This window comes from Lissotriton helveticus, chromosome 4_1, assembly GCF_964261635.1.
Source record: "Lissotriton helveticus chromosome 4_1, aLisHel1.1, whole genome shotgun sequence".
NCBI lineage: Eukaryota > Metazoa > Chordata > Amphibia > Caudata > Salamandridae > Lissotriton > Lissotriton helveticus.
In genome coordinates, this window is record NC_136063.1 from 674,172,368 (window position 1) to 674,197,793 (window position 25,426).

General features: G+C 43.5%; 1 protein-coding gene across 6 annotated transcripts in view; it reads left to right on the top strand.

Moving 5' to 3' along the window:
• Nucleotides 1–25,426, top strand: part of RB1CC1 (RB1 inducible coiled-coil 1) — a 647,143-nt gene that overhangs the window by 568,428 nt on the left and 53,289 nt on the right. For all 6 annotated transcript variants that reach the window (XM_078687307.1, XM_078687311.1, XM_078687309.1 and 3 more), the window contains one exon: nucleotides 24,319–24,377. In XM_078687307.1, coding sequence (XP_078543433.1) covers nucleotides 24,319–24,377 — 59 coding nt within the window. The remainder of the gene's footprint in view (nucleotides 1–24,318; nucleotides 24,378–25,426) is intronic.

Below are 25,426 nucleotides of genomic sequence, written 5' to 3' on the forward strand. Positions count from 1 at the left end.
ATTAAACAATTGGAAACAAATGCCAATGTGCTTGTGGATTCTTAGTTATCGTGATCTTCATATCTATATTCTATGACCAATTCAATACTTACATTATAAACATTTAAGAAGCCTCAATGCATTTTGGAACATGGTTGGTCCTCCATCAGGACATCCAATGCACTTTAAAACGTCTGGAAAAACTGAAATAGGAAGCATAAATACATTTCAACTGAACAATGATGTCACTCTGGAAAAATAAGGTTGCACAGAAGAAATGGCCAACAGATCTACAATGTTGACAAGCGGACACATGAACCAGCGCGCACAAGTGCGCGTGGGGTGCTGCCACAATATAGCCAGAAAGAATATGCATTCCTATATAGAGAAATCAACACCCAAGTTGGAATATATGTACAAACTCTGGTACTTAAGGAAAGGAAAAGACTGCCAAATAGAAATAGCAGTAACCTTACCAGTGCAGCAGTTGCATTAAAAGAGCAATCACTGGTATATTTAAACAATGAGAATAGAGGTTTGGTTCTCGGTACATAAATTATATTAAAATAATAGATACTGATGTTTTTATACAGAGAAATCTGTGCTGACTGACAGATACAAGGAAAGGAAATGAGGAGAAGGTGCAAAACGACTAATATGTGCGTACCATGCTGTAAATATATAGATGATTCAAAGTCTAGCATAGATGAAAAACACTACTGGTCGACATTCATACAGCATCCCCATATTAAGATGACTGGGAGCATCTATTTTAAGAATAAACATTACTTGTGTCTCTCTGTGAGATTGTGGCAATCTACCATCCAAATTTCTTAATAGTAACTATATTGTAAGTGTGAGGAGATTACATCTGAATAATATTGAGGGAATTCTGTGCTGTTGCTGGCACTGCTGGTACCTTCCCAATATTCATGTCCTAAACAGCAGCCCTAATTTCCTTTGGAATGATCAGTAAATGTAACCTCTTCCCCTGGTCATAGTCTGCAAGCACACTGTTTATATAATTCCAAATGCCTTTGCTTCCCCCAATGAGTTTAGATATGTAGAAATATTTGTAGTACCAATAAAGTCCACATTTGTAAAGCGCACAATCACCCGTAAGGGTCTCTAGGCGCTGGGGGCCGTCGGGAAGATTAAGCGAGCTATTGCCCAGAGTCACATGGTGCTGGGCTAACCTGCCGCCGGAGCCGGGGATCGAACCGTGGTCCCCAGATTCCAGCGTCAGTCGCCCTGGCCGCGGCGCCACACCTCTCCCACCAATGAAAACTCTGTTATCTGATCTGGGTTCTTCTGTGTTTTGCCAAGCTCATGGAAGACTTGAGCACACTCCAGCATTCCTGCTACTTCTTGACAGTCCAGAGTAGGAAATACCCCAATCTGATAGAGACATCCAGCCGCATATTCCTTACCTTTTGGATTTCCCAGGCTGATGCCTGGATCCGTAAGATTTTTCTTCAGGCAGTACTCCTGTGCACTGGTAGGTGGCATCTGTCAGCTACATGTGGCATTGTCCATGCCAGAATTGACGTCTGGGTCTCCTATATAGGCGCCACCTCGGCACGCTGGTGTCAGTTCTTTTCGCGCCAGTCAAGCACTAATCCATGAAGAGAGCTAACCTCCGTCACATTTTGATAGGCTTTTTTGACTTTTCGTTGACCGTTTTTTTGGTGTGTAGCAAATCATGTCCTCTAAGAAGTCTTCGGGGTTCAAACCATGTGGCGCCTGTCACCGTGCCATGTCGGTGACGGGCCCCTATGTGGTTTGCCTGTAGTGTCTGGAGCATGACTCCACGTTGTTCTCTAACTGCCTGGCCATGGCTTCAAAGGCCTGAGGGAGCAGTCCCTAAAGCTGCTTGCAGCCTGACAGGTGATGCCACAATGGCTCCTCAGAGGTCTTGGTCAAGAGGGAATGTCCCGGAACCACTCCAGATGCCCCAAATCCTTTTCATCGCACTCAAGATCCTCGGGACACTCGGGTAAGAGGCATTAGAAGTCAAACTGTGCTTTGACTGCTCCCCGTCTGTTGGCCTACGAGAAGCGACCTTCTTTCAAAGCCTCATTCTACAGAACCTGCGCCTGGGTCGGCTCCATGCCTACCTGATTTTCCAAGAGCTGTAGTGACCTCTGCTCAACTTTGAGAATTTTATGAGGCCATGCACCTAATTTTTGAGCTACCTGACCCTTGTGATGCACCTCGCAGGATCAGAGGGGGTTCCATTGGGTTCCAAATTGCCCTCAGTGCTCTCGGTGCCCACCAGCCTTATTCTGACCCCTGACAACACAGAGCCGGCAAGGCTGAGACCAATGCTGATTACGGCGCCGACAGGGCACATTAGCCCTATGTTGTTCCCTGAGCCTTGTTCGGACAGGCCTGGCTTGGTAGAATAATGGGAGGGGTTACTGGACCCTTTAGAATACCAGTGATTACAACCACGACAAGGCCTGGTATGAGGAATTGGATGAGGCCAGTGGTCTAGATACCTCCCCGCACACTGGCATGCTTTCTCCTCCTCCTGTGACTATGGAGGAGGGTGCATCTTATGCAATTGTGGTGCGCAGGGCCTATCTGCCCCAGTCCCGGGAGACTGGATGATAGCGTTGGGCTTGCGGGATGCCTATTTTCACATCCCCGTCTGTAACGACCGGATTCTCAGACCAAACAGACTACCAACCGTAGCTAACCCAATCGTCACGTAAACACACTCTTCTCAGGCCACTATTTACAAGGCATTTAGAAGACTCACCTGAGAAGGTGAAAAGAAGCTATTTATAAGCCTGTATAATTAGAGATATAACTAACATCTAAGGAATTCCATATCTTATATCCTATGATCGTTATTTTATAGTCCCACGGCAAACTGACCTGGACTAACCTACCCCCTCTTGCGTCGGAGGGCAGTTTATTTTATCTTATTTTTCTCTTTATAATCGCCAGACTTTTCTCTTTATAGTCGCCAGACTTTTCTGATTGATAGTCGCCAGTTTTTTTATTTAACGTCGCCAGACGGTTCCCTAACTCTTAGGACCAATATCATCTATACTTCCCATTGGTGAACCTGTTATTCCCCAATGGTCTGTTCTATAGGGGTCGGCGGTACACCTAAGGTACACGACGATATTTACTATTCTTAATTTAGGTAGGAGCGTTCTAATTAGGCCATTTGGGAGTTCCTTCCAGCCATGGGCTACACAATCTCTCATTTCTCAGTTACCTGCTAGAAGGGTCCACTCACCTGCTAACCTGCCAGTATCTGGTTAAAAAGAAAGGTTAGTCCTGTCTTGGAAACAACACTCAAACATATGTATTGGATATCATATCATTTATTATATAATTAGACATATCATTAGCAAGTTAATCATAGTTGCAATTAGCCACCATCTACAACCTAAAAAGGGAGGAAAAATTGATTATTATATATATGTATTCTACACTAGCTCAGAACGCCTCACCTTAAACGTGCGTCTTTCCATCTCAGCAGCGGAGCTGTTCCCTCTCGCTCTCTCGGGTCTTCACTCGCTCGGGACTCTGCTCTCCCACTATGGCTCACGAATACACGTCTGCACCGCTGCGCCTCGTCTACGCTGCCTTGGTTCCGAAACTCGAACCCTCTACTGGACTTGCTCTGTTTCTACCACTCCTGCATGTTGACCTTACAGGATTCTTGATCTCTTCCTCCTCTTCATTAAAAGCTAGTAATTAATCACCAGCTCTCGGACCAACTTCATCGGTCTGCTCCTCACGTTGCTCTCTCTCTGTCTGCTACTTGCTCTCTGATAATATATCTCTCCCTTTCTCTATGGAAATTTCCAATCGTAGGCCGACTCCCACCAAATTTCTGTACCAGTCCCTGGCGTCTCACGCCGTCTGCAGTGGCCACCTGCATATTGCGTCTACCACCAGTGAACAAAATACATTCCTTCAATAAGGGCCGGTCTCGACCGGTTTCTTACTAGCGAATAATAAGTTAACTCTAAACATCACCTTTCCTCTGCAAGCACCTCGCACAGACGAGGCAGCTATCTAAAATGGATGAGACAGCCATCCAAAATGGCTCCTCAATGGTTTTGGGCCTACAGGCCTAACTAACGGTAAAAAGGCACTAAACCCTGTCAAAGCGCATAGTTAAGCCCTATTAATGAGCGAAAAGGTTGCTAAGACTGAAATGGTAGTAGATTATAGTCACTTTTAGTCTAAGAAAAGGCTAGAAATTACCTGGGCGTTACACCGTCCTGCCTGTTCATTGACGCTACTTGCGGTTTAGTGTAGGCTACAGGCACGTTCAGTTCACAGTGCTCCCCTTTAGTCTTACCAGTTCCCCTCGGGTGTTCACCAAGATGATGGCGGTGGTCGCAGCTCATCTATGCAGATCAGGGGGGCCAGTCTTCCCCTACTTCCACAACTGGTTGCTGAAGGCAGACTCCGCAGCTCATCTGCGCAGATCAGGGGTGACGGTCTTTCCCTGTCTCGACGACTGGCTGCTGAAGGCAGGCTCGCTCCAGGCTACCATCTCCCACCACTAGACTACTTAGAACCTCCTTCATTTGCTGGGGTTCACTATCAACATACCGAAGACACACCTGACTCCCTCTCAGACACTCACTTTCATCAGAGCTATTCAGGACACAGTACAATTTTGGGCCTATCCTTCCGAGCGACAAGTCCTGGATATTCAGGCTATGATAGAGATGTTCCAGCCTCTATCCTGGATTTCAGTGAGAATGACTCTGATGCTATTGGCCCTCATGGCCTCCTGCATCCTGCTAGCAACACATGCAAGATGACATATGTTTACTCTGCAGTGGGACCTGAAGGTCAAATGGGCACAACATCAGGGGAATCATTCCGACATTGTCCTTATGAGTGAACTGCTCAAGACCTGCAGCGGTGAATTACGAACCGCGATTGAGGTAGACCCCTATCCTTTACCCAACAGAATCTTACGGTAGTGACAGATGGTCACTCTTGGGATGGGGTAGCCATCTGGGAGAGGTGAAGATCAGAGGACTCTGGTCTCTGGAGGAATCCAGACTCCACATGAACTTGCTGGAGCTCCGAGCAATCCATTTGACATTGAAAGTCTTTATTCCCTCTGTCAAGGGAAGGCTAGTTCAAGTGTTCACTGACAACACTACCGCCATGTGGCACTGCAGCAAACAGGGCAAAGTCGGGTTGTGAAACCTTTGCCAAGAGGGCCTTCATCTCTGGATGTGGCTGAAACAGCAGGGCATTTCCCTGGTTGTTCCACACCTAGCAGGTTCCCTGAACACCAGGGCAGGCGAACTCACGTCGATGCCTGATGGCTCACGAGTTATGTTTCCATCCGGAGGTGGCCATTGGGAAAAAGAGAAACTATAGCAAAACACTCAATTAATTATTGCCAAAGAACTCTCCTTTTGTCTCAGAACACACAATTGTGACTACAAATTCATACATATGAGCAAAGTTTAATTATGTATGAAAAGCATTTTTATTTCATCTTATTGTTTTGTTTCAAATTGCTTTTATGGACATTTTTAAAAAATGTTTCCCATTTTTTGGTTCAACATCCAAATATTAATCATACAAAATACATATATAGTAAAACACATATATATACACATAACATATAGACCAAACAAATCACAATAAAACCGGTCAATATTCTTTTAGGGTAGGCAAAGCGGTGGTTTTTGACTACGCGCGTTTCGGCAATCTGCCTTCATCAGGGGATGGTCTTTCGCACATACATAGAAAACAATATACACTAGAGAAGAAATACAAAAAAAGAATATAAGAATAAATATAATTTACATATTATATACAGTGGTCGCATTTCATCACTAGCAAAATCACAAAACTATTTACACTCATTTTAGGAGAGACAAGGTCAATATTTATAAAAATGTACATCATGATATTTACACACGCAGCTCATATGTCGTATTCAGTTTAAATGGTCTAATTCATACACTATGATCTTATTACAGATGGAAGAATGTTCTTCATATAACGTAGTATTGGAATCATCAGGTAGTTTGTACTAAATAATTGATAGTAATATACCCACAGAACGTAAATACACTCCTCTCCCCAAGATGGTTAACGTCATTAAGGGGAGGGTGGGGGAAAAGGAAAGGGGAGAAGAATCTAATGTGGTTAGAATGCATAGTTTACCAAGCGGAATAGGCGTAAATTATTGGATGCAGACAACCTATTTAGTAAAGGACTGAACCTCTCATTTGAATGTTCTCCAGTAGTGAGATATTACTCTTTCTACATACATTTTCAGACTGACAATTATACTAATGGCACAGCTATCATGGTAAGAAATGGGATTAAGAGATGCTTATACCTACAGAGTACATATATTGGAACAGAAAAGAGCTTCCTGTCCAGCTGGGCTTAAGTTTAGGATACTCAGCAAGCCTTCTAAATTTTCAGAGCTGAATTAATGTGGGACCTTGATAAGACAGACAAAATATAATGAAAGTAAGATGTAACCGCTAATCATTTTACATCTAAGTCAGTATGAATGTATCTATCTTTTACTTTTTCAGTGCACATTTTTATGTATTCATATAGTGTCTATATAGATCTATCTTTTATTCTTTGCGCATTTATTAATTACTGAAAACGATGCATAGAATTCAAAAAATGAGCATTCAATTATGCCTTCCTTATTACCTGTTTGTGATCCTCACATTATTAGTAAAACGGTGCTTTGTAGCATTTTCATGAATTTTCAGAGTCTACAGTTCGAGGGCGACGGCTGCCTAAGGACATATTGAATACAGAAATAAATAATCGTTTTAAATGTCCCTGGTAGGTCTATTATACTGACATTCTCACCTATAGTGCAGAGTGTACCTTTTATTGGTCTCTAAAGTGGATGAGGCTCAAAGCTGTAACATGTGCTCCACGATGACGCCAGGTGGTTAAAAATTATTCTGTAAGTGAAGGAACGGCATGTAAGATTTACCGTTTAGGGAGCAGAGCACTATACCGTTCTCTCTACCTAAAGTGCAGTACTACGCTATATCGGCAGCTTACCTTCATAGTTAGATAACGAATCTTCCACAGGGGTTCTGTTGCAGCCGCCGCGCACAACGCTCCGTCCGAGAGCAGAAACGTACAGGTGAAGCCCTACACAGTTTAAATAACTGTCAACCTCCCGCGTTTTCTAGGGGCGAATTGTTTGCACCTGATTGAAAGTGCAGGCGCATATGTGGTGATGTCATACACTATGTGTCCGAGGTAGGGTAAAGCTAAAAAACTGACTGAAATAAGGTGAAAAAAGCAAGCCCAAGTGTTCTATATGCAACATGACTATTTGCTTACGTTCGTTGCGATAACAAATGTAATGCAGATAAGTGTAAACGAACTAAAATAGGGTGAAAAGGCAAACCCGATTGTTCTGTATGCAACTTGGCTATTTGCTTACGTTCGTTGCAATAACAAAAAGTAATACAAATAAGCGTAAACCACGTTACACACCATGTCTCTATTCCGAAAACTCTCAAGCTGACTCATTATTGATGGTTCTATTTAGTTCTGTCGATGTTACATAACCTATCTGTCAGCAATATACAGTCTGTCCAATAAATGTTTATAGACTGTATAACTCAACTTAAATGTCGAAAAATTGCCCAATCTACTGAATAGAGAATATATGTACAGTTAGTTACTTGTTCTTTGCCATGAGTATGTACAGAGGGATATATCAGGTTAACCAAACCATGGGAGCCAGGGATCTATATAATCGCCTGCTCCCATGGTGTTTCCAAATTAAGCCCTCTGTTCATAGTGTCAAGAGTGAAAATCCAAAAAACTTCAAGTTTTTTTCGGATCTTATCAGTACAAGAGCCTTCTCTTGGCTCTATTTTCTCTATAATTAACCAACGAATCTCTTCAGGTTTATGCTTTTTTTCTACATAGTGGGCTACAAAGGGAGCATTCATTTTCAGTGTCCTTATTGCCGACTTGTGTTCTGTTACCCTCGTGTATAGGGATCATGAGGATTCTCCTACATACCCTTGATTGCAAGGGCATAGTAACAAATACACAATATTTTTTGTTTTGCAGTTTGTCATGCCCTTAAACTGTATCCTCACTCCATTGTGTATCAATTCTCTTGTCTCAATGGCCTGTGGGCATACTTTACACGTGCCACACTTGTAGTTTCCAATTACAGGATTATGGTCTATTATACTTCTTTGAGTGGATTCTTTGCGAGCGCGCATGCGTGATCTTACCACCAAATCCTTGATATTTTTGTTCTTTCTGTACGCAAATAGTGGTTTAGGGAACTTTTCTTCCTCAGATCTATTTACATTTAAAATATGCCAATTTGAGTACAGTATTTGTCGCACTTGATTATTCAAAAGGGAATGTCTCGATACGAACACCAATTTTTTTTCCTGATTAGATTTTGTACCTTCTAACAAGTGTTGGCGGTCATAGTACCTCGCCCTTTTGAAGGACTCTCGTACCAATCTATGTGGATAGCCACGCTCTTCAAATTTATTTTGCATCACTTTTGCTCGTTCATCATAATCTCTTAATTTAGTACAATTTCTCCTAAGCCGGAGAAATTGGCTAAAGGGGATGCTGTTCTTCTGTGGGGTCGGATGAAAACTATCATAGTGAAGGATAGTGTTACGTGTGCCGTAGGTTTCACAAAAAGATCCATAAACAGATGGCCCTGATCATGTTTGACAGTGATGTCCAAAAATTCCATTTCCATATTGCTCATGTGGGCAGTAAATTTAAGGTTCGTGTCGCAGGCATTGAGCCACAGTATGAATTCGTTGAGGGTGTCTTCATTGTCGTCCCAAATAAAAATAACGTCATCGATATATCGTGACCAATAAAAGATAAATTCAAAGAATGGTGCCACCTCATTGAAAATGTTGCATTTTTCAAAAAACGCCACATAGATATTCGCGATAGTGGGGGCGCAAGACGCCCCCATGCTCACACCCTTTATCTGCCTGTAGAGCGTACCACGAAATTCAAATACATTTTCTTCCAGGACTATTCTTAAACAGTCCAGAATGAAATCTATGTTGCACTCTATTTCATACTGTTCAATGAACCATCTTGTAGCTTCAATTGCACCATTACATGGGATGTTTGAATATAAACTTTCGACATCCAATGTCACAATCCATTGTCTTTTAGCATTGAGTGCTGTTCCTTCGAGTGGTTAATTGTGTGCCTTGTGTCTTGCACATATCCAGGTATTCTTGAGATAAAAGGCCGTAGCATCGCATCGAGATATTTAGATATCGGTTCTGTTATACTACCAATAGTGGTCACGATGGAACGAAAAGGCGGATCTAGCTCATTTTTATGAACTTTAGGAGTTCCATACATACTAGCCATTCTAGGGTTATCTATGTTCAGATATTCAAATTCTTTGGTACAGATGTCTCCATTCTGTACTGCCTTAGAAGTCAATTTCAAAATTTTAGTTTTTGTTTTATTAGTAGGGTCTCTAGTGATTCTATTATAAAAAGTTTTATCACTCAGCATTTCTTCGATTTTTTCGATATATTTTGTAGTGTCTAGAATCGCTATACCTCCCCCCTTGTCGCAGCTCTTTATAATTACATCGTTTGAATCTTTGAGTTGCACTAGTGCTTTGTGTTCTTCCATACTGATGTTATATGGAGTGTTTGGTACATATTTAGTGGCAATACGTAATTTGTTGATGACTACTTGCTCAAATATACGTATTTCAGGGGCCACTTGTTCCAAAGTTGGTGTAAATACCGATTTAAGGGTTACGCCAGACTTATTGACTTCCAACGTATTGTATTCATTGTTAGAAAAAAAGCTTTTTAGGCGGACTTTGCGAAAGAATGTCATGACATCGTTGTATGGCTCAAATTTGTTTAGCCCCGAATGGGGCACAAAAGAAAGTCCCTTTGAGAGAACTGAATAGATTGCTCCATTAGCCTCTAACTTACTTAAGTTGAAAATGGGGATAGTTTTTATTCCCTCCAGTACCGTGCATTTCTTGTTTCCAAGTACCTGTTGGGATTCTGAGGTTGATGGTCCTGGAATTGTGTCTGATATTGCCCCTGCTGCTGGTAGGGTTGGTTCGGTTGATACTGATATTGGGGTTTGAATTGGGAGCGATAATTCGGTCGCCAATTCCCTCTGTTCGGGGGGGGGCCTCCCTAAAAAAGGACGGTAACCTTGATTAGATCTCTGGGCCCCTCTATATCCTCTGCCTCGATATGGTGATGCACTTGAATTGCTATCTGAATCAGAGCTATTTGAGAAGGTGGTCACCCTCTTTGGTCTCATGTCAGTTTGATATAGGGGCATGTCTTGATTGGTCATGTCTGTTTGTTCATAAAAATTGTCAGCCAAATATGGGTATACACCTTCTTTACTGTAAAAGCGCAGATCTTACTGGAATTTATCCATTTTTGGCTTTGTGAGGTATTCACTATATGAATTTAGTTCTGTTTCTACATCTTCTAGTTTCTTTTTTATATCAAGAATGACTGTAGATGATTTGATTTTATCCTCTAGCTCAAGGATCTCTTGTAGGAGCTGGTCTAAAACTTCCTTTGCTGTTTCTACAATCAGCATCATGAGATCCCTAGAGCATCGGTTAGCAATGAGGGAGCATCGCTCTAAAAAGTGTTTGATTGTTACAAAGAGGCCAGGAATATTTTTTATTTGCAATCCTTGGGGGATTACACCTGCTTTTAGATAATCTAATATGTATTTCCCATGCAGTTCTATTCTTTTAGACTTTTTCTTAAGAGTTAGAAGTTTCGTTAGATCTTCATTTTTATCTATATTGGGGGGATTTCTATTTTCAAATTCATGGAAGATCCCACCATTGTCACAAAGTCCTCATCACTAAAACCAAATGATTATGCAATTGTGGTGCGCAGGGCCTATCTGCCCCGGTCCCGGGAGACTGGATGATAGCGTTGGGCTTGCGGGATGCCTATTTTCACATCCCCGCCTTGCCTGTTCATTGACGCTATTTGCGGTTTAGTGTAGGCTACAGGCACGTTCAGTTCACAGTGCTCCCCTTTAGTCTTACCAGTTCCCCTCGGGTCTTCACCAAGATGATGGCGGTGGTCGCAGCTCATCTGTGCAGATCAGGGGGGCCAGTCTTCCCCTACTTCCACAACCGGTTGCTGAAGGCAGACTCCGCAGCTCATCTGCGTAGATCAGGAGTGACAGTCTTTCCCTGTCTCGACGACTGGCTGCTGAAGGCAGGCTCGCTCCAGGCTACCATCTCCCACCACTAGACTACTTAGAACCTCCTTCATTTGCTGGGGTTCACTATCAACATACCGAAGACACACCTGACTCCCTCTCAAACACTCACTTTCATCAGAGCTATTCAGGACACAGTGCAATTTTGGGCCTATCCTCCCGAGCGACAAGTCCAGGATATTCAGGCTATGATAGAGATGTTTCAGCCTCTATCCTGGCTTTCAGTGAGAATGACTCTGATGCTGTTGGTCCTCATGGCCTCCTGCATCCTGCTAGCAACATATGCAAGATGGCATATGTTTACTCTGCAGTGGGACCTGAAGGTCGAATGGGCACAACATCAGGGGAATCGTTCCGACAGTGTCCTTATGAGTGAACTGCACAAGACCTGCAGCGGTGAATTACGAACCGCGATTGAGGTAGACCCCTATCCAACAGAATCTTACGGTAGTGACAGATGGTCACTCTTGGGATGGGGTAGCCATCTGGGAGAGGTGAAGATCAGAGGACTCTGGTCTCTGGAGGAATCCAGACTCCACATGAACTTGCTGGAGCTCCGAGCAATCAATTTGACATTGAAAGTCTTTATTCCCTCTGTCAAGGGAAGGCTAGTTCAAGTGTTCACAGACAACACTACCGCCATGTGGCACTGCAGCAAACAGGGCAAAGTGGGGTTGTGAAACCTTTGCCAAGAGGGCCTTCATCTCTGGATGTGGCTGAAACAGCAGGGCATTTATTTCCCTGGTTGGTCCACACCTAGCAGGTTCCCTGAACACCAGGGCAGGCGAACTCACGTCGATGCCTGATGGCTCACGAGTTATGTTTCCATCCGGAGGTGGGGCATGGTCTCTTTCAACAGTGAGCGGAGCCTTGTTATATCTGTTTGCCTCAGTTGAGGATGTGCAATGTCAGCAGTTTTGAGTGCTGGAGTTTCCAAGGTGACTTTAGCTCAGAGACGCTTTTCCTCGTGAGTGGAGCTCAGGCCTCCGGTATGCCTTCCTGCCCATACCTCTCCTGCCCAAAGTTCTCAAGAAGATCTGGAATGAACGGGCCCAAGGCATCGTTGTGGCTCTGTATTGTGCACAGAGAGTCCGGTATCCCGTGCTTCTGAGTTCCTCTGATCAGGCTGCCCTTTCAGTAGGATCTTCTGTCGCAGCAGCAGGGGAGTGTCCTCCGCTCAAACCTGTCAACTCTATGCCTTCCCGCGTGGAGATTGAGTGGCGACAGTTGACAGCTTTTGACCTTCCTCCGGAAGTCTGCAATGCTATCTTGGCAGCCATCGGCCCTCCACCAAGACAGTATATGCTTGTTGTTGGAACAAATTTGCATTTCATTGTACAGAAAAGTATATTGACCCTCTATCAGCTTCCCTTTCTTATGTGTTGCTTTTTATTTTGACCCTTGCCTGGTAGGGCTCTGGGCACCCTGAAAGGGTATCTTTCATCTTTGTCTGCCTTCCTGATGCTGCCAGACCAAACCTCCTTATTTAAATCACCCATTGTACATAGATTCTGGCTGTTTACCATCAAAACAGCTTTTTAGTGGCAATTACATCTGGCAGAAGAGTGAGTGAGCTGCAGGCTTTATAATCCAAGCCTCCCTTCTTGACCATATTTCCTGACAAGTTGGTGCTTTGCACTAGGGCCATTTTCGTTCCCGAAAGTAGTTACACCTTTCCATGTGTGACAATCTGTCGCCTTGCCCACTTTCTACGCTCCTCAGCATCCCCCTAAAGAAGAGCTGCCACTCAAACGTCTGGGCCCAAAAATTAGCATTGTCGTTCTACCTTGACTGCACAAAAGAGTTCCGGGTGGACAACCAACTTTTTGTGATGTCATGTTGGAGTGAAGAAAGGTCGGGCGGTGCAGAATAGGACCATCTGGCGATTGGTAATCTTCCACGTCAAGGTTTGTTATGCTCTGGCAAATAAGCAGCCTTCTGAAGGCTTAAGGTTCATTCCGTTGCGTTAGCACATGGGGTCCCAGTACTGGACATCTGTCAGGAAGCAATGTGGGCATTTCTGCACACATTTATCAAACATTACTGCCTAGACAGTCAAGTCTGCAGGGACGCCCATTCCGGCTGTTCAGTACTGCAGGATTTCCTAGTCTGAACTTGTCCGCAGTCCCACCTCCGGGGTTGGTATTGCTTGGGTATCTATTTAAAGGTAAGGAACCTGCTGCTTATTGTCTCTATCAGATGAACAAGTTACGTGCCTTTGGGAATGCCTGATCTGGTAGAGACAGGATCTAGCCGCAGATTCCTTACCAACCCACCCATCCTCCCCGCACTGCGGACGGGTTTCTAAGGTCAAGCTACATCCTATACAGGGCCCCAGATTTCAAACCCACCAATGTCAGTATACTTTATGGCTCTGTGTTTTTGGCGTGGAAAGTCCTGAAAAAGTGATTAACATCAGGGCTCAATGGTGGCGCCTATATAGGTGATGAGGCGATCCCTTCCTGCGCATACGATGCCACAAGTGATGCGCAGCTGACCGGCGCACAGGGGTTATTGCTCAAAGAAAAATCTTCCAGATCTAAGTACTGTAATAAAGTACACTCCTACCTAGCACATTCTACCCTATCATGTCTAAGGTGAGTGGATCTGTCAAATCCCTGTCTGGTGGTCTAACTCCCCAATACCTGTGGGTAAATGTCAGCAAGCTGCCTGTCTTGATGTAAAGTTGGACAGCCTCCCTGGTATTAGGTGATGGGAATCAGCTGAGCTGGAATTCTGGCATGGACTGACCTCTCAGTGTCACCAGCAAAATGCTTCTCTTAAAAAACAAAAGGCTTGTTGCCCTATATATAGTGACATCCTCCATGTTACAGTGCCGAAGCCCCAGTTAGGCCACTATTGTTCATTCTATTGTGATAGCTCTGTTACAGAGTAGCCAAAAACATATAACATCTTGGGGACTGAACTTAGCCCTTGTACAGAGGGTTCAAGGTGTTCTGATATAGTGCCTACAAAGTGATATTGTAAGCAAACTAAGTTTGAGGAATGTTATCTGATGTATGCATGCAAATAAATGTGTCAAATGTCATCATGCTTAAGGAGAGAGAACACAACTTAAGAACGTAGGCATATAAAGGTGGAGTTTCTTAACTGAGCCTAATACCTCCACGTGACACAGCATTATGTGTCTGTCCACCCAGAGAGACTACATGGATGATGATGGGCATGCTCCCGATCAGGGTGTCACCTCTCCTGACTGCATTGGTTGAAGCCATTGAAGTGTTCCCCAATGAGAAAGGTGCCACTGAGTCCTCAAGGGGTGGCTGAAGCTATCCTGAAGTGTATGCACATTGCACCTGAGACAGATCAACCACCATGCACTGTAGACAGAGGTGTCGGAGGAGACGACCCCCTTAAGAGGGTTAACAGTTGCACCCATGACCTCTGGAGCCTGCCTACAGCTGCTACACTCCAGACCGAGACAGAGTGCTGCTGCTCAAGGAGGAGGAAGTGTGTGATGTTTGCTGCAGACCCGACCCCTGTCCAGGTATGGCTAAAGATAACTGGTTTGTGGTGAGAGAACTGTTGTAACATGGTGAACATTGCTGAACGTCAGAGGCGGATAACACTGCACCTCTGCCTGACCCGAGCCACATTCTACTTTATCTTACATTTAATGGAAGTGGAGGGGTGAAGGAATACCTTGCACCAAGATACAGTGGGTCTGCGGCAGTGAAACAGTGCCTGCATTTTGTAGTGTGTAGTTTTGTTTAAAAGTGTATTCAAGTTCTTTCTTTTTTCAAAAGACAAGCACTGGATCAGACAATCAGTTAATGCGCTGCTTGTTGAGTGCTGAGCTTGCTGCAACCCCACACTACCTCCTTGAGAAGCCTAGGACTGCTGGCTATCGCTACCAAAGGGAGTGTAAAAAAGAACACTTGAGGTAGTCTAAAGTGTTTAATGCAAAGTAGCCTATCAGAGACCAAAAATAATGCATGGCAATTGCCATTTTAACGGACCAGAGCTTTTCGTTTAATCAGTTGGAGCATGTAATGCTGTCATTTCTTCTCATGATAAGGAATGTGATAAGCCTTTGACAGTGTACACCAAGTATCATTAACATAAGCGGGCTCTACATTTTTCTGAAATCATCACTGTGTTGTTCGAACCTCAAACCTAGGCTATGCTTTTCTAGCACGGTTCAGTAAAATGTGCAATTATACAAATTTTACTTTAATGGCTGTAGTTTCACGTGTAATAATGCTTTATGTAGACAGTCAAGTCCATCAAGGTCAGTGTAATGTGACGGTAATTAAAATGTTTACAAATGCATAAAAAGACATAATTCAGTAAAATGTGCAATTATACAAATTTTACTTTAATGGCTGTAGTTTCAAGTGTAATAATGCTTTATGTAGACAGTCAAATCCATCAAGGTCAGTGTAATGTGACGGTAATTAAAATGTTTACAAATGCATAAAAAGACATAAAAAAGCTCCATAAATAACGCATTTAATCGTAAATGGGTTTAAGCCATAGATAGGGCATGACATGGTAAATAGATACAAATATCTGTCAGAAACCCAGCACTTTTAGCAACATACATACAAAGAAACATAATGGCTTTATGGATGACATAATCTATTCATGAAGAGGTTACTTTATACCATAAGAAGAATAAAGTGAAGCGAGCTGTAACTAATCTGGGGCAGTTGTTGAAAGTGGGGCTGTGCGTGATCTTTGTGTACGGCAGGGTGCAGATAAAAATGTCCTACAATTCGTGCATTATTAAAACCGGGGTCGTTAAAAAAACAGCAGTTTAGGCCTGAGGTTCTGGAGACAAAAAAGTGCCTTGTGCTAAAGTCCTCAAAGAGGCGAGTATTGCTTTAGTAATATTACGAAACATTAGTGGCATTCCCTCACTCGGACCCCAGGCTAAGGGATAGCGACAAAAAGGTAGGCTAGGTGAGATTCCGCACAGGATTAACAAGAAGTAGGGAGCAAGTGCAGGTTGTGACCACGGCATGCTGTCCTAACTCGTGTAGCAGCTTGCCCATAATGCCATTCACTAACAAGAACAGAGACATTAAATTGCTGTAGTATTTGAAAGGGTGAGGTTAATGTAAAGGAAAACTAAGATTTTAGTGGTATTTAGGCTGGTATAGAAATGACATAGATATTCATTAATAAAATGTAACGGCACACTTTAAGGCAAACAGGAGCATTGAAGTTTTTATTGTTCCTATATATATTAAGGCACAGATATATGCTAAATTCACTTTCTGAAGAGTTAAGTGCGGGAGGGGTTCTCCTTGGCCTAGTTTGCAGAGGCATTGCAGGACGGACCCCAGGACATCCAAAGGTGAACAACCTCAGCCCCCAACACTGCTTGGCTCATGACCCACACGAACAGGGGCTGACACACAGTTTAGAGCCCTCTAAATGCAGTTTTCCTTTCGCCACCACTGCATTGAGGGCATGGTCTCTGTCATAACCACTCAGAATAAGCAATAAGGAGCAGTGTGAGGTTTCTGGGACCGATTGATACCCCATCGAGCTATATGCCCTCTCAACTACGAAGTATGACAACTAAGTATAGGAGGTGGGGGATGGAGGGAAGTGTTCTCTAGCAGGCTTGGCAAATAATTCCACAGGACTGTTTGAGTAGATTCCTGTATTCCAGTGATGCAGAACTTATTTCTCTATGACTGCCCCTCGAGATATTGATTCGTCTCCGGGGATCTTCTTCAAATCCTTCAACATTTGTGCTACGTGGTCCTGTTTCTTTCCTGGGCTTCTCCATCTTCAAAGTCTCACAGGTGGTTTTCAACCTCTGCCACTGTGCCACACAACCGTGTGAGGGAGTGCACTTTCAGTGAGACTAAGTCAGTGTCCACCTTCTGGCCAGTTGATACTCTCAGCTGAAGCAACTACCCTTCACTCTCCACAAGATTGGTTGGCTAAATCCATGTATGGATAAACTAGTGGCTTCCGACATACGAAAGGTATGCCAAGCAGAATTAAGGACGGATCAGGTCCTTGAGCAGGATCTTTTTTTCTATGCAGCCATCTTGAAGATCCCACTCTAGAGACCTGCTAAAGTCTCTTTTAGTTCCTGGTTCTTCCCTTTGGATTGAGCTGAGCCCGTAAGTAGCAACATTTCACCAACCAAGATACCAGGACTATGGTGATTAATTAAGTCTTGCTTCTTTCTTCTAGCTCTGTCAATACGAGTTAACTTGCTATTTCAAACCTTAAAAAAAGGAATTATAGATCGGGCGAGCAACAGAAGAAAATGAAAAAAAAGTGCCGTAATACTCTGTTGCATAGAAGCTGTACACTGAACAGACTAATAAAGAAATTGCCATATTATGATCCCAGTTGTCTCTTGTCTAATTTACATGGTACACTGGCTGAGCGAACCTAAGTTTCTCAGTCCCAATGGAGACCGGTCACGGTGTTCTTCCTTGGGTGTCTCTGAATATGTAGAAACAACAGAATGTGGTGTGTGTCATTGTTCTCACCCTGCAGGCAGGTCATGTGTGAATGACCTCCGCTACAGGAAGGGGCGAACTTAATGCCTCGTTTCTGCTGCTGGTGACCTTCTTTAGTTGACCGTCTATTTTAATTAGTCGCTCTCATAATTCATCAGCAACGGTACATTTCACCCAATCTCTGAAGACATTTTCCCATGTTAAGAATTTCTGCTTTGCCGTGTTTTGGTTTTTTGTATTAGTCCCACTGATTAATTTAGTAGTGAAGAAAGAGGTTTTGAAGTTTTATTAAGAAAAGGAATACTGGCAAAAACACTAATGAAATATTGACATGCAAACAGAAATCCATTTATTACGAAGCTCACCACAAATTTGCCAACCGGTTTTTACAAGTTTGATCATAATGTTCAAGCCTGTTGTGTAAGTAATTAGGAAGAGGAGTAATGTGGTGACGAGGTTTAGACTACTGCTTTAATAAACGTACGCCAGTTATGCGCCTTGACCTGTCGAACAAATAAGGAAGTCTTCGAGAAGTTTGAAGCCCTTCCACTAATGACACATAGGGCATTGATTACGATCTTGGCGGATGGGATACTCCGTTACAAACATGACCGCAGTATTACACGCTAAGTTATATGCTATGGAAATTGTAACACAGCAGACTGGATATCCCTCACATTTGTGGCAGTTCCCGTCCACCTCAATCGTAATCAGGCCCCTGGTCTGAATTGCTTAATGGTTTTGCAGACGATTATTGTTTTAAACTCCTGGTGTTGAGAGATAATGAAGGCTAAATACCGGTATGTTGCTGTTCCCCATGCTATCACAGTTAAGGGTACACATTAACTGTTTGTAGTTTGTATTGCCCTCTTTCAGTCTCTTGTTTACACTAGTACTTACTTTTGATTGTCAAATACTTCTGTGTATTTAATGAGTTTCCTTAAGGCCTTTCTTAAGGTAAAACTCTGTGTGATATGTGGCGCGGGTTACAGAAAATAAATCTAGTTAAAGCAGTGCTTAATTTGAGCCAGTGGTTTGCTTTGCTCAGCACCAGCACTTGATCAGCGTAACTGGTGCTTTTCATGAGCGCCAGTTGAGGACACATTCATTTACAGGGAGATTAAGTGATTTTCCCAGAATCACAGGATGTTGAGCCGACGCCAGACTCAAACCTGATTCCCTAGCTCCAAAGTCAGCAGCTTTAGCAAGTACGCCACATCCTCTCCCCACTTCATGGTTAGTGGTTGGTTCGGTTTTAGGCGGCGCGAACAGTAACAATGGGCTGGTACAAGCAGCCTCCTGACCAGAACCTGGCACTTACTATTTTTTTTTTTTTTTTACAAATTGACCACTGAGGGAAATACTTTCGCCCCTAGTCAGTTTTAATGATATTGAATTCACCTGTGCACACATTGCACCTTTGCATTTCTAATCGGCAGAACTCCTCATTTTGGTCAAGTACAAAAGAGGCCATATCTCCGGCCTCCCAAACAAATACTAAAATTTTCAGACCTCTTTGTGGAAGTGAAGGTAGAGGGCCACTGTGCCCTCAGAATTTAAGGAGGGAAGTGATAGGGGAAAGAGTCTTAATCCAACAGACAAAAGACCGTGTGGGTAAATTTAATATGTGGCTTATAATTTTGTATCAGTACAGGAGGAATGTGCTGTTAAAGTCAAGTCTTGGGTGATTGGTGAGTGCCAGTGCTTAAGTGATGAGCAACAAGTTGCACCTAAGAGTGAAAAGAGCATTTGTGGTTGACTGCCAAATGGTTCTGTGGGAATAAAAAGTGTTTTGACGAGTGAATGTAAGAGGTCAATACACCATTATTTACTTTGGTTACACATACACATTTGAGCTCATCTGGATAACTCCTGATAGCCTCAAGGTAGCCAGCTGATACTTTCAGGTAAAAGATTATCATTGGTTGATCAATGTGAGGGTTATTTTATATGATATGCTTGTGAGGCCTTATCGTGCAGTACAGTCGAAAATCTTGTCAGTAAACCAGTCAGGCTCTTATGAAAACCATAACCCTGGGTAGCTATACCTCTGAGCGGCAAGGCTTAGCAAAGGAACAATGTGTAAAGCATTTAACATCACCAAACAGCGGAAGAAGAAAGTCACACAAGAGACACAACAGCAATTTATAAAAATAGAGCCTATTTATATTAATTGATGACCAAAATCCACCGCAGGGTTCCGGGGATGTGAATTTTTAAAGCATTTCAACTGTAAACAAGCATAGGCATGTCAAAACATTGTAAACTTTTGATACGTTTGTAAGAGTTTGTTACACTGAGTTTGGATACTCCGGCCTGGGTTGGGTGACCAAATCAGACAGGATAGAAGTCTATGACGCCTAAAAAGAATCTTTGGTCAGTTACCTGGCCACCAGAGTATTTTTAGAGTGAGTTGCAAACTTTACAGGACAATTGCCTTTGACTTCTATGGAGTAGTCCTGATACTGAGGGAGGCTGGATTAAAGATGCTTCATGGATCCTCCAGACACTGTGCATTTCACAGGATGAAGTCTGGTTGAGTCCTCGGTCCACAAGTGAATGGGGCTACTCGGCCATGGATCCTGGCGTCCCATAAAGTCCTCTCTGCAGGGGTCAAAGGGCTGCCAACACAGCGGTCATGATGCAAATCTTTGGTGGGGTTGTGTCTGTTGCGGGGTGGGGGGGGGCTTCCCAAGGATTGCAGGACCCCATCCCGGGCACTTTGCAACACGGTGGGCTGGAGAAAGGGAACCCAAGAAATGGGGCTTCTACCCCTGGGGCTCTGTCCCGTGGCCTGGTCAGAGCTTCTAAACCCGAACAAGTTCGGGTGACCTCGCTGGCCCTCCCGGACCTCACCTCATGCACTTTGCGACACAGCAGGCTGGCGAAAGGAGCCCAGGGCTAGGGACTTCCAACCCAGTGCCCGCTGGGGCTGTGATCCAGGGCCCTGTCAGAGCTTCTAAACACAGACAAGCAGGGGAGGCTTATCGGTGCCTGCGTAACCCCATCCTGTGCATTTTGCGACACAGCAGGCTGCAGAAGGGAGCCGAGGGCTTGGGGCTTCTACCCCATGCCCACTGGGGCTCTGTCTGGGGCCCAGTTACTGAACCCGGACAAGCAAGGGAGGCCTCCCCAGACCTGTCAGTCCCTTCAACAGCACTCTTAGACACAGTGGGTAAGGGACGGAGCCCAGGGCTGGTTTCTTCTACCCTAGGGCATTATGGGCCCAGTCAAAGCATGTGAATCTATACAAGCAGTGGAGACCTCCCTGGGCCTGCTGGACTCTGTCCTGGGCACATTTTGAGACAGTGGGCCAGAGAAGAGATCATAGGGTTGGGGGCTTCCACCCATGGGGCTCTGACCTGGGGTCTGGTCAGGTCTTCTTATATTGGGCACGCCGGAAAGGCCTCCCCAGGCCTGCATGTGCCCATCCCGGGCACCTTGCGACACTGAAATCAGGTCCCCAGGCTCCTCACGCTGTCCCTGCCTGAACAGTACCCATTCACACCAAGTGACAGGGGGGTAAATTTGAGATAATATATCCAGCCTCCTCGGCCCTCAAGGGGATTCAAGCTTCGAATGAACCTTCGTTCGGACTTCCAAGGCAGCTTGGGAATCTGAACAGTCAGTCACGTGCAGAGAATGACGTGTTATGTGTTTTTAAGCACAAAACACCACCAGTGACTTTCGCATGGCAAATTTTGCACCAGCCATGTAGGTGTGGTAAAGTACCCCTAATTTGAATTACGCCCAGGCCGAGATATAGCATGAGACATTGGTAAGTGTAGGACATCTGTGCCCTCCTTCAAGTCCCGAGGGAAGACAAAAGAAGCCCCACCAACTGGTGTAATAGATATATGTGTTGAGGGAAAAGGCATAGGCGCCTAGCCTCACGCAACAGTGTAACGGATTCAGGTTTGGGATTTCTTTCAGGAAAATGTAAAGAAGACGAGTCCATAACCTGCTGCATACACGCATACATACAGCTGAAAATCACGGTCTTTGAATTGTGTTTTCAAATTGTATTTTGTTATTGTTTAATATAAGTGGTACAGCCTTAGCACACAAATTCACCAGCTAGTGGGATATGTGAAGTAGATTAATCACACCGCACTCAGGCTAGCCATGCCTGCTTAATCATTACTTTTTATTCTCAGTATTAAAGGTGCTATGAGTTGAAATAGTACATATAAAGGTGTTAATTTGGCATGTAAAGAGTCATGTATTTAACTGAGGATTCAGCAGCAATCCGCTTGACTCAGTACTGTAATTTTAGGCGCCATTTCACTTAATCTCCGTAATCAGGCTGATGAAAAAAAAATAGAACTACTTTTACAGATAGTACAGCTGGACACTAGGACTTGAAAAAAGGCCTACTCATTCACCAAGATGGAGTACTTAACACGCGCCTGCAATTCTGCGCAGTGAATGGCACTGTTGAGGGCCTTGGAAGCTGAAATGAGTGTTGTGAAACACAATATAGAAATGTAGTCCGCCGTAGCAGGTAATACTCTCCATTACAGGCCCACTCCGGCGTTAAACAAGGGAGCGGTCCTTTAATGACTGGAATGGCCCAGCTACGGCGGGCTGTAAAGCTATTACAACATTCTGCCCAATCAGGGCAGAATGTTCTAATTAGTAAAACAAGGGCCTCACTGAGACCCCAGTTGGGGCGGTGAATCTTCTACAGCTAACAGCTGCGCGCAGGGCCACGGCTGTTGGCTTTTGAACATTTACCGCTAGTGTTATGAAAAGAGGCTAAAGTCAGCCCCTAGTACTCCGCGCCCCGCCAAGCCAGGGAGACACAGGAGCTGAGCAGCATTGTCCCTCCCTCAGTCCTTCCGATGCTCAAGTGACTGCGATAGGGAGGCGTGAGGGGGGAAGTCTCCGGTGTGTCCTGCGGCACAGCCTCTGCCTTTCCCCTGCCCACTCCATGTATTTTGAAAAGGCAGGGTAAGAGAAAGGCCGAGGCTGTTTACTAGTACTTTGAAATGTTGAGTGCAGCGGGCCTATACCAGTTCATATATGCCGCTGCTGCTCGATTGTCTTCAGTGGAGCTCTCAAAATTCCAAGGTTGTAATAGATCTTCCACCTTTCACAGCTGGCCGCATGTTGACTGGCTGTCCATTCTCTGTCTGATGTGCCTTATCCGCTGGTGCATGTGGGCAGATTCACCTGAGAGAGGCCGGTAAAGCAGCTAGAGTAGAAGGCAATAAATGAAGGAAGCCAAGTCCATTAAATTGTTTCAAATTAATATCAACCGTTGAAAATAAAAGTACCTGTGAAGGGCATATTATGTTTTGATGCACCATAAACATGGGTTTAGAAATAAGTCGCTTGCAAGCTTTATACAGTCTAATTATGCAAATGTGCATGGTTGTTTTCTGCTCTGTATTTTGTTGCTGATTTCTACGTTTTTTGTCGATTTGCATTTTTTTTTGTCCGTCGACTTCATCTTGGTTTTTTTTGCATTTTGCACATGTCTTAGTTTGTGTATTTTTTCCATATTGGTAATAATTGGATCGTTTTGTAATGAGTGGTCATTATTCTAATGCCCAGATTGTTCGATACACACAATTGTTGGCAGAATGCATGCAAGGTTTAGAAAAATCAGCGTCATTGTCTTTACTTTTTTGTCTTCAAATCTGATCACGAAATAACGTTATTAGCCTGCCCTTTTCGTCCGCCTTTGGCGTTTAACCTGATAACAAGCATTATACTCTGTGTCCCTTATTGGGCCAGGCATGTTGAACCAGTGCATAGCTCAGGGCCTTCAGCACAGAGGACGTTCGGCTCGACGCTTTCGGTAATGTGTTTTGACACTCAGATTGAAATTGGTGCGCTTGGTGCGTCATGCTGTTATAATTGTCCGATACTGACGTCAAAATTCAACAATTATAAAACTGGAAATGGAAGCAGTTTCCAGGGTTTTTGGTGAGAATCCTGTTCTTATTAGTGAATGACTAACACTGTCTTTCCTAAAATATTCTTTTATGCAAATTGACCTGACATTTTAGGCCTGCACATTTGATCTTCCCATTTTTGTTAATAACATTTTATTGTTCTGTGTAATACTTTTTTTTAAGAATGTGCAGGAAATTATTATGACTTTTAACGCACTTGCTATCTTAACATATGCATCCAAAAAATCCTGCTTCGTTTTTGCGTTCATGTCTATCTTAAAGCACACAATTGCACTCGTTCAAGTTGCTTGTTGTATCAAATGCAATTATCTTTTAAATGGAAATATCACATACAGTCCAGTGAAGACAATACAGTATGTATAGTTTGCAGTGTCTGTGAGTAAAGTGAATCTAAACGAACAGGATCGATGTTTGCACTCTCTTATGACACCACACTGCTAAATCGCGAACAGTCTCGGTATCTAAAAACTTTTTCATGTTACTTAAGTATTGGGAAAGGTTCAGTCACATATTATATTTTGCTAATTGGGGTGCAAACAACATTCCTGGTTTATGAAGAACTGTGTGTGGCAAGATGTTTGTGTACCAACTATTAAAATACAGTCTGCTTTGTATGTATTGACCTAGAGCAGTATGTGTTTTCACTGATGTCTAAAAATCCATTTTAAGCATCCACTATTTTGACAGTATATATTCGTCATGTTTTTCAGATGTCTCAGAGCATGTCATCTGTGTCTTCTAGACATTCAGAAAAAATTGCCATTCGTGAGTAAGTACTGGGATTTCCTATTCGTTCATTTGCAAAAAAGTGCTGATACACACAACTTGTGAAGTGAATGTATGCTCTGCTAATTTTCTAGTTGAAGGGTTTTCCTGTATCTATAATCTAGAGAAAAAGGAAAAAAAACATGTTCTGGAATATTAAAATGTGATTTGTTAAAAACTTATGATTAAAAGATTTTTCCAGATTTAAAAAAATTTAGTGTTGAGTCTCTACAAGGTGTATATTACCACCATTTTATGGGACGGTGGTTTCCGAATGAAAAACCTAACATTATGGCTTCCACCCATAATGTTTTACGACACCCTGGCTCACATGAAATCTGCAGATTCTTTAATTTTTATCCTTGGAAAATTATCTTGATTTTTTTTAAAATGATTTCCATTTTCTTTTGTGGTTCTCTGTAGAATGCATTATTAAAAGCTAGCTGGAACCTATCTGTTTGGTTCGGTAACGTCTGTTCGGTGTACATCATAGGAATCACCACAACCTTTCTACCCTAAGGAAGTGCATTAAATGGATTTGAAAATTCTGATATTGAACAGTGTGCTGCCTTTATTTAGCAAGCGTCAGAAAAGCCAATGGGTCTCACTTTTGTGACCTATTGGCTTTGCCAGTCATTTTTAGCCACGGTGTACACTATCTGCAATGATGTGCAGTGTGGCTAAAGTTAAACAAGCATTGGCATAGCCAGTACGTCTCGCCTTTGGGACCTTACAAGTGTTTAGCCATGCAACACTTGATGTTGTTGTACCAAGGATATTGTACTGTATAACTAAACACTTATGAGGCCCCAAAGGGGAGACCTATTGGCTATGCCAATGCTTTTTTTTTTTTTTTTTTTTTTAAAGGACAAGCAGTGCTATTATGATGCGGCTGCCACTTAGTCCACCGCATTTCACGTAGACCCTGCAGCCATCTTTGAGAGAGATAGAGAGAGAGAAGTAGAGAGAGAGGTAAAGAGAGATAGAGAGAGAGGTAGCAAGAGGTAGAGATGGGAAAAGGTAGAGAGAGGGAGAGGTAGAGGGAGAGAGGTA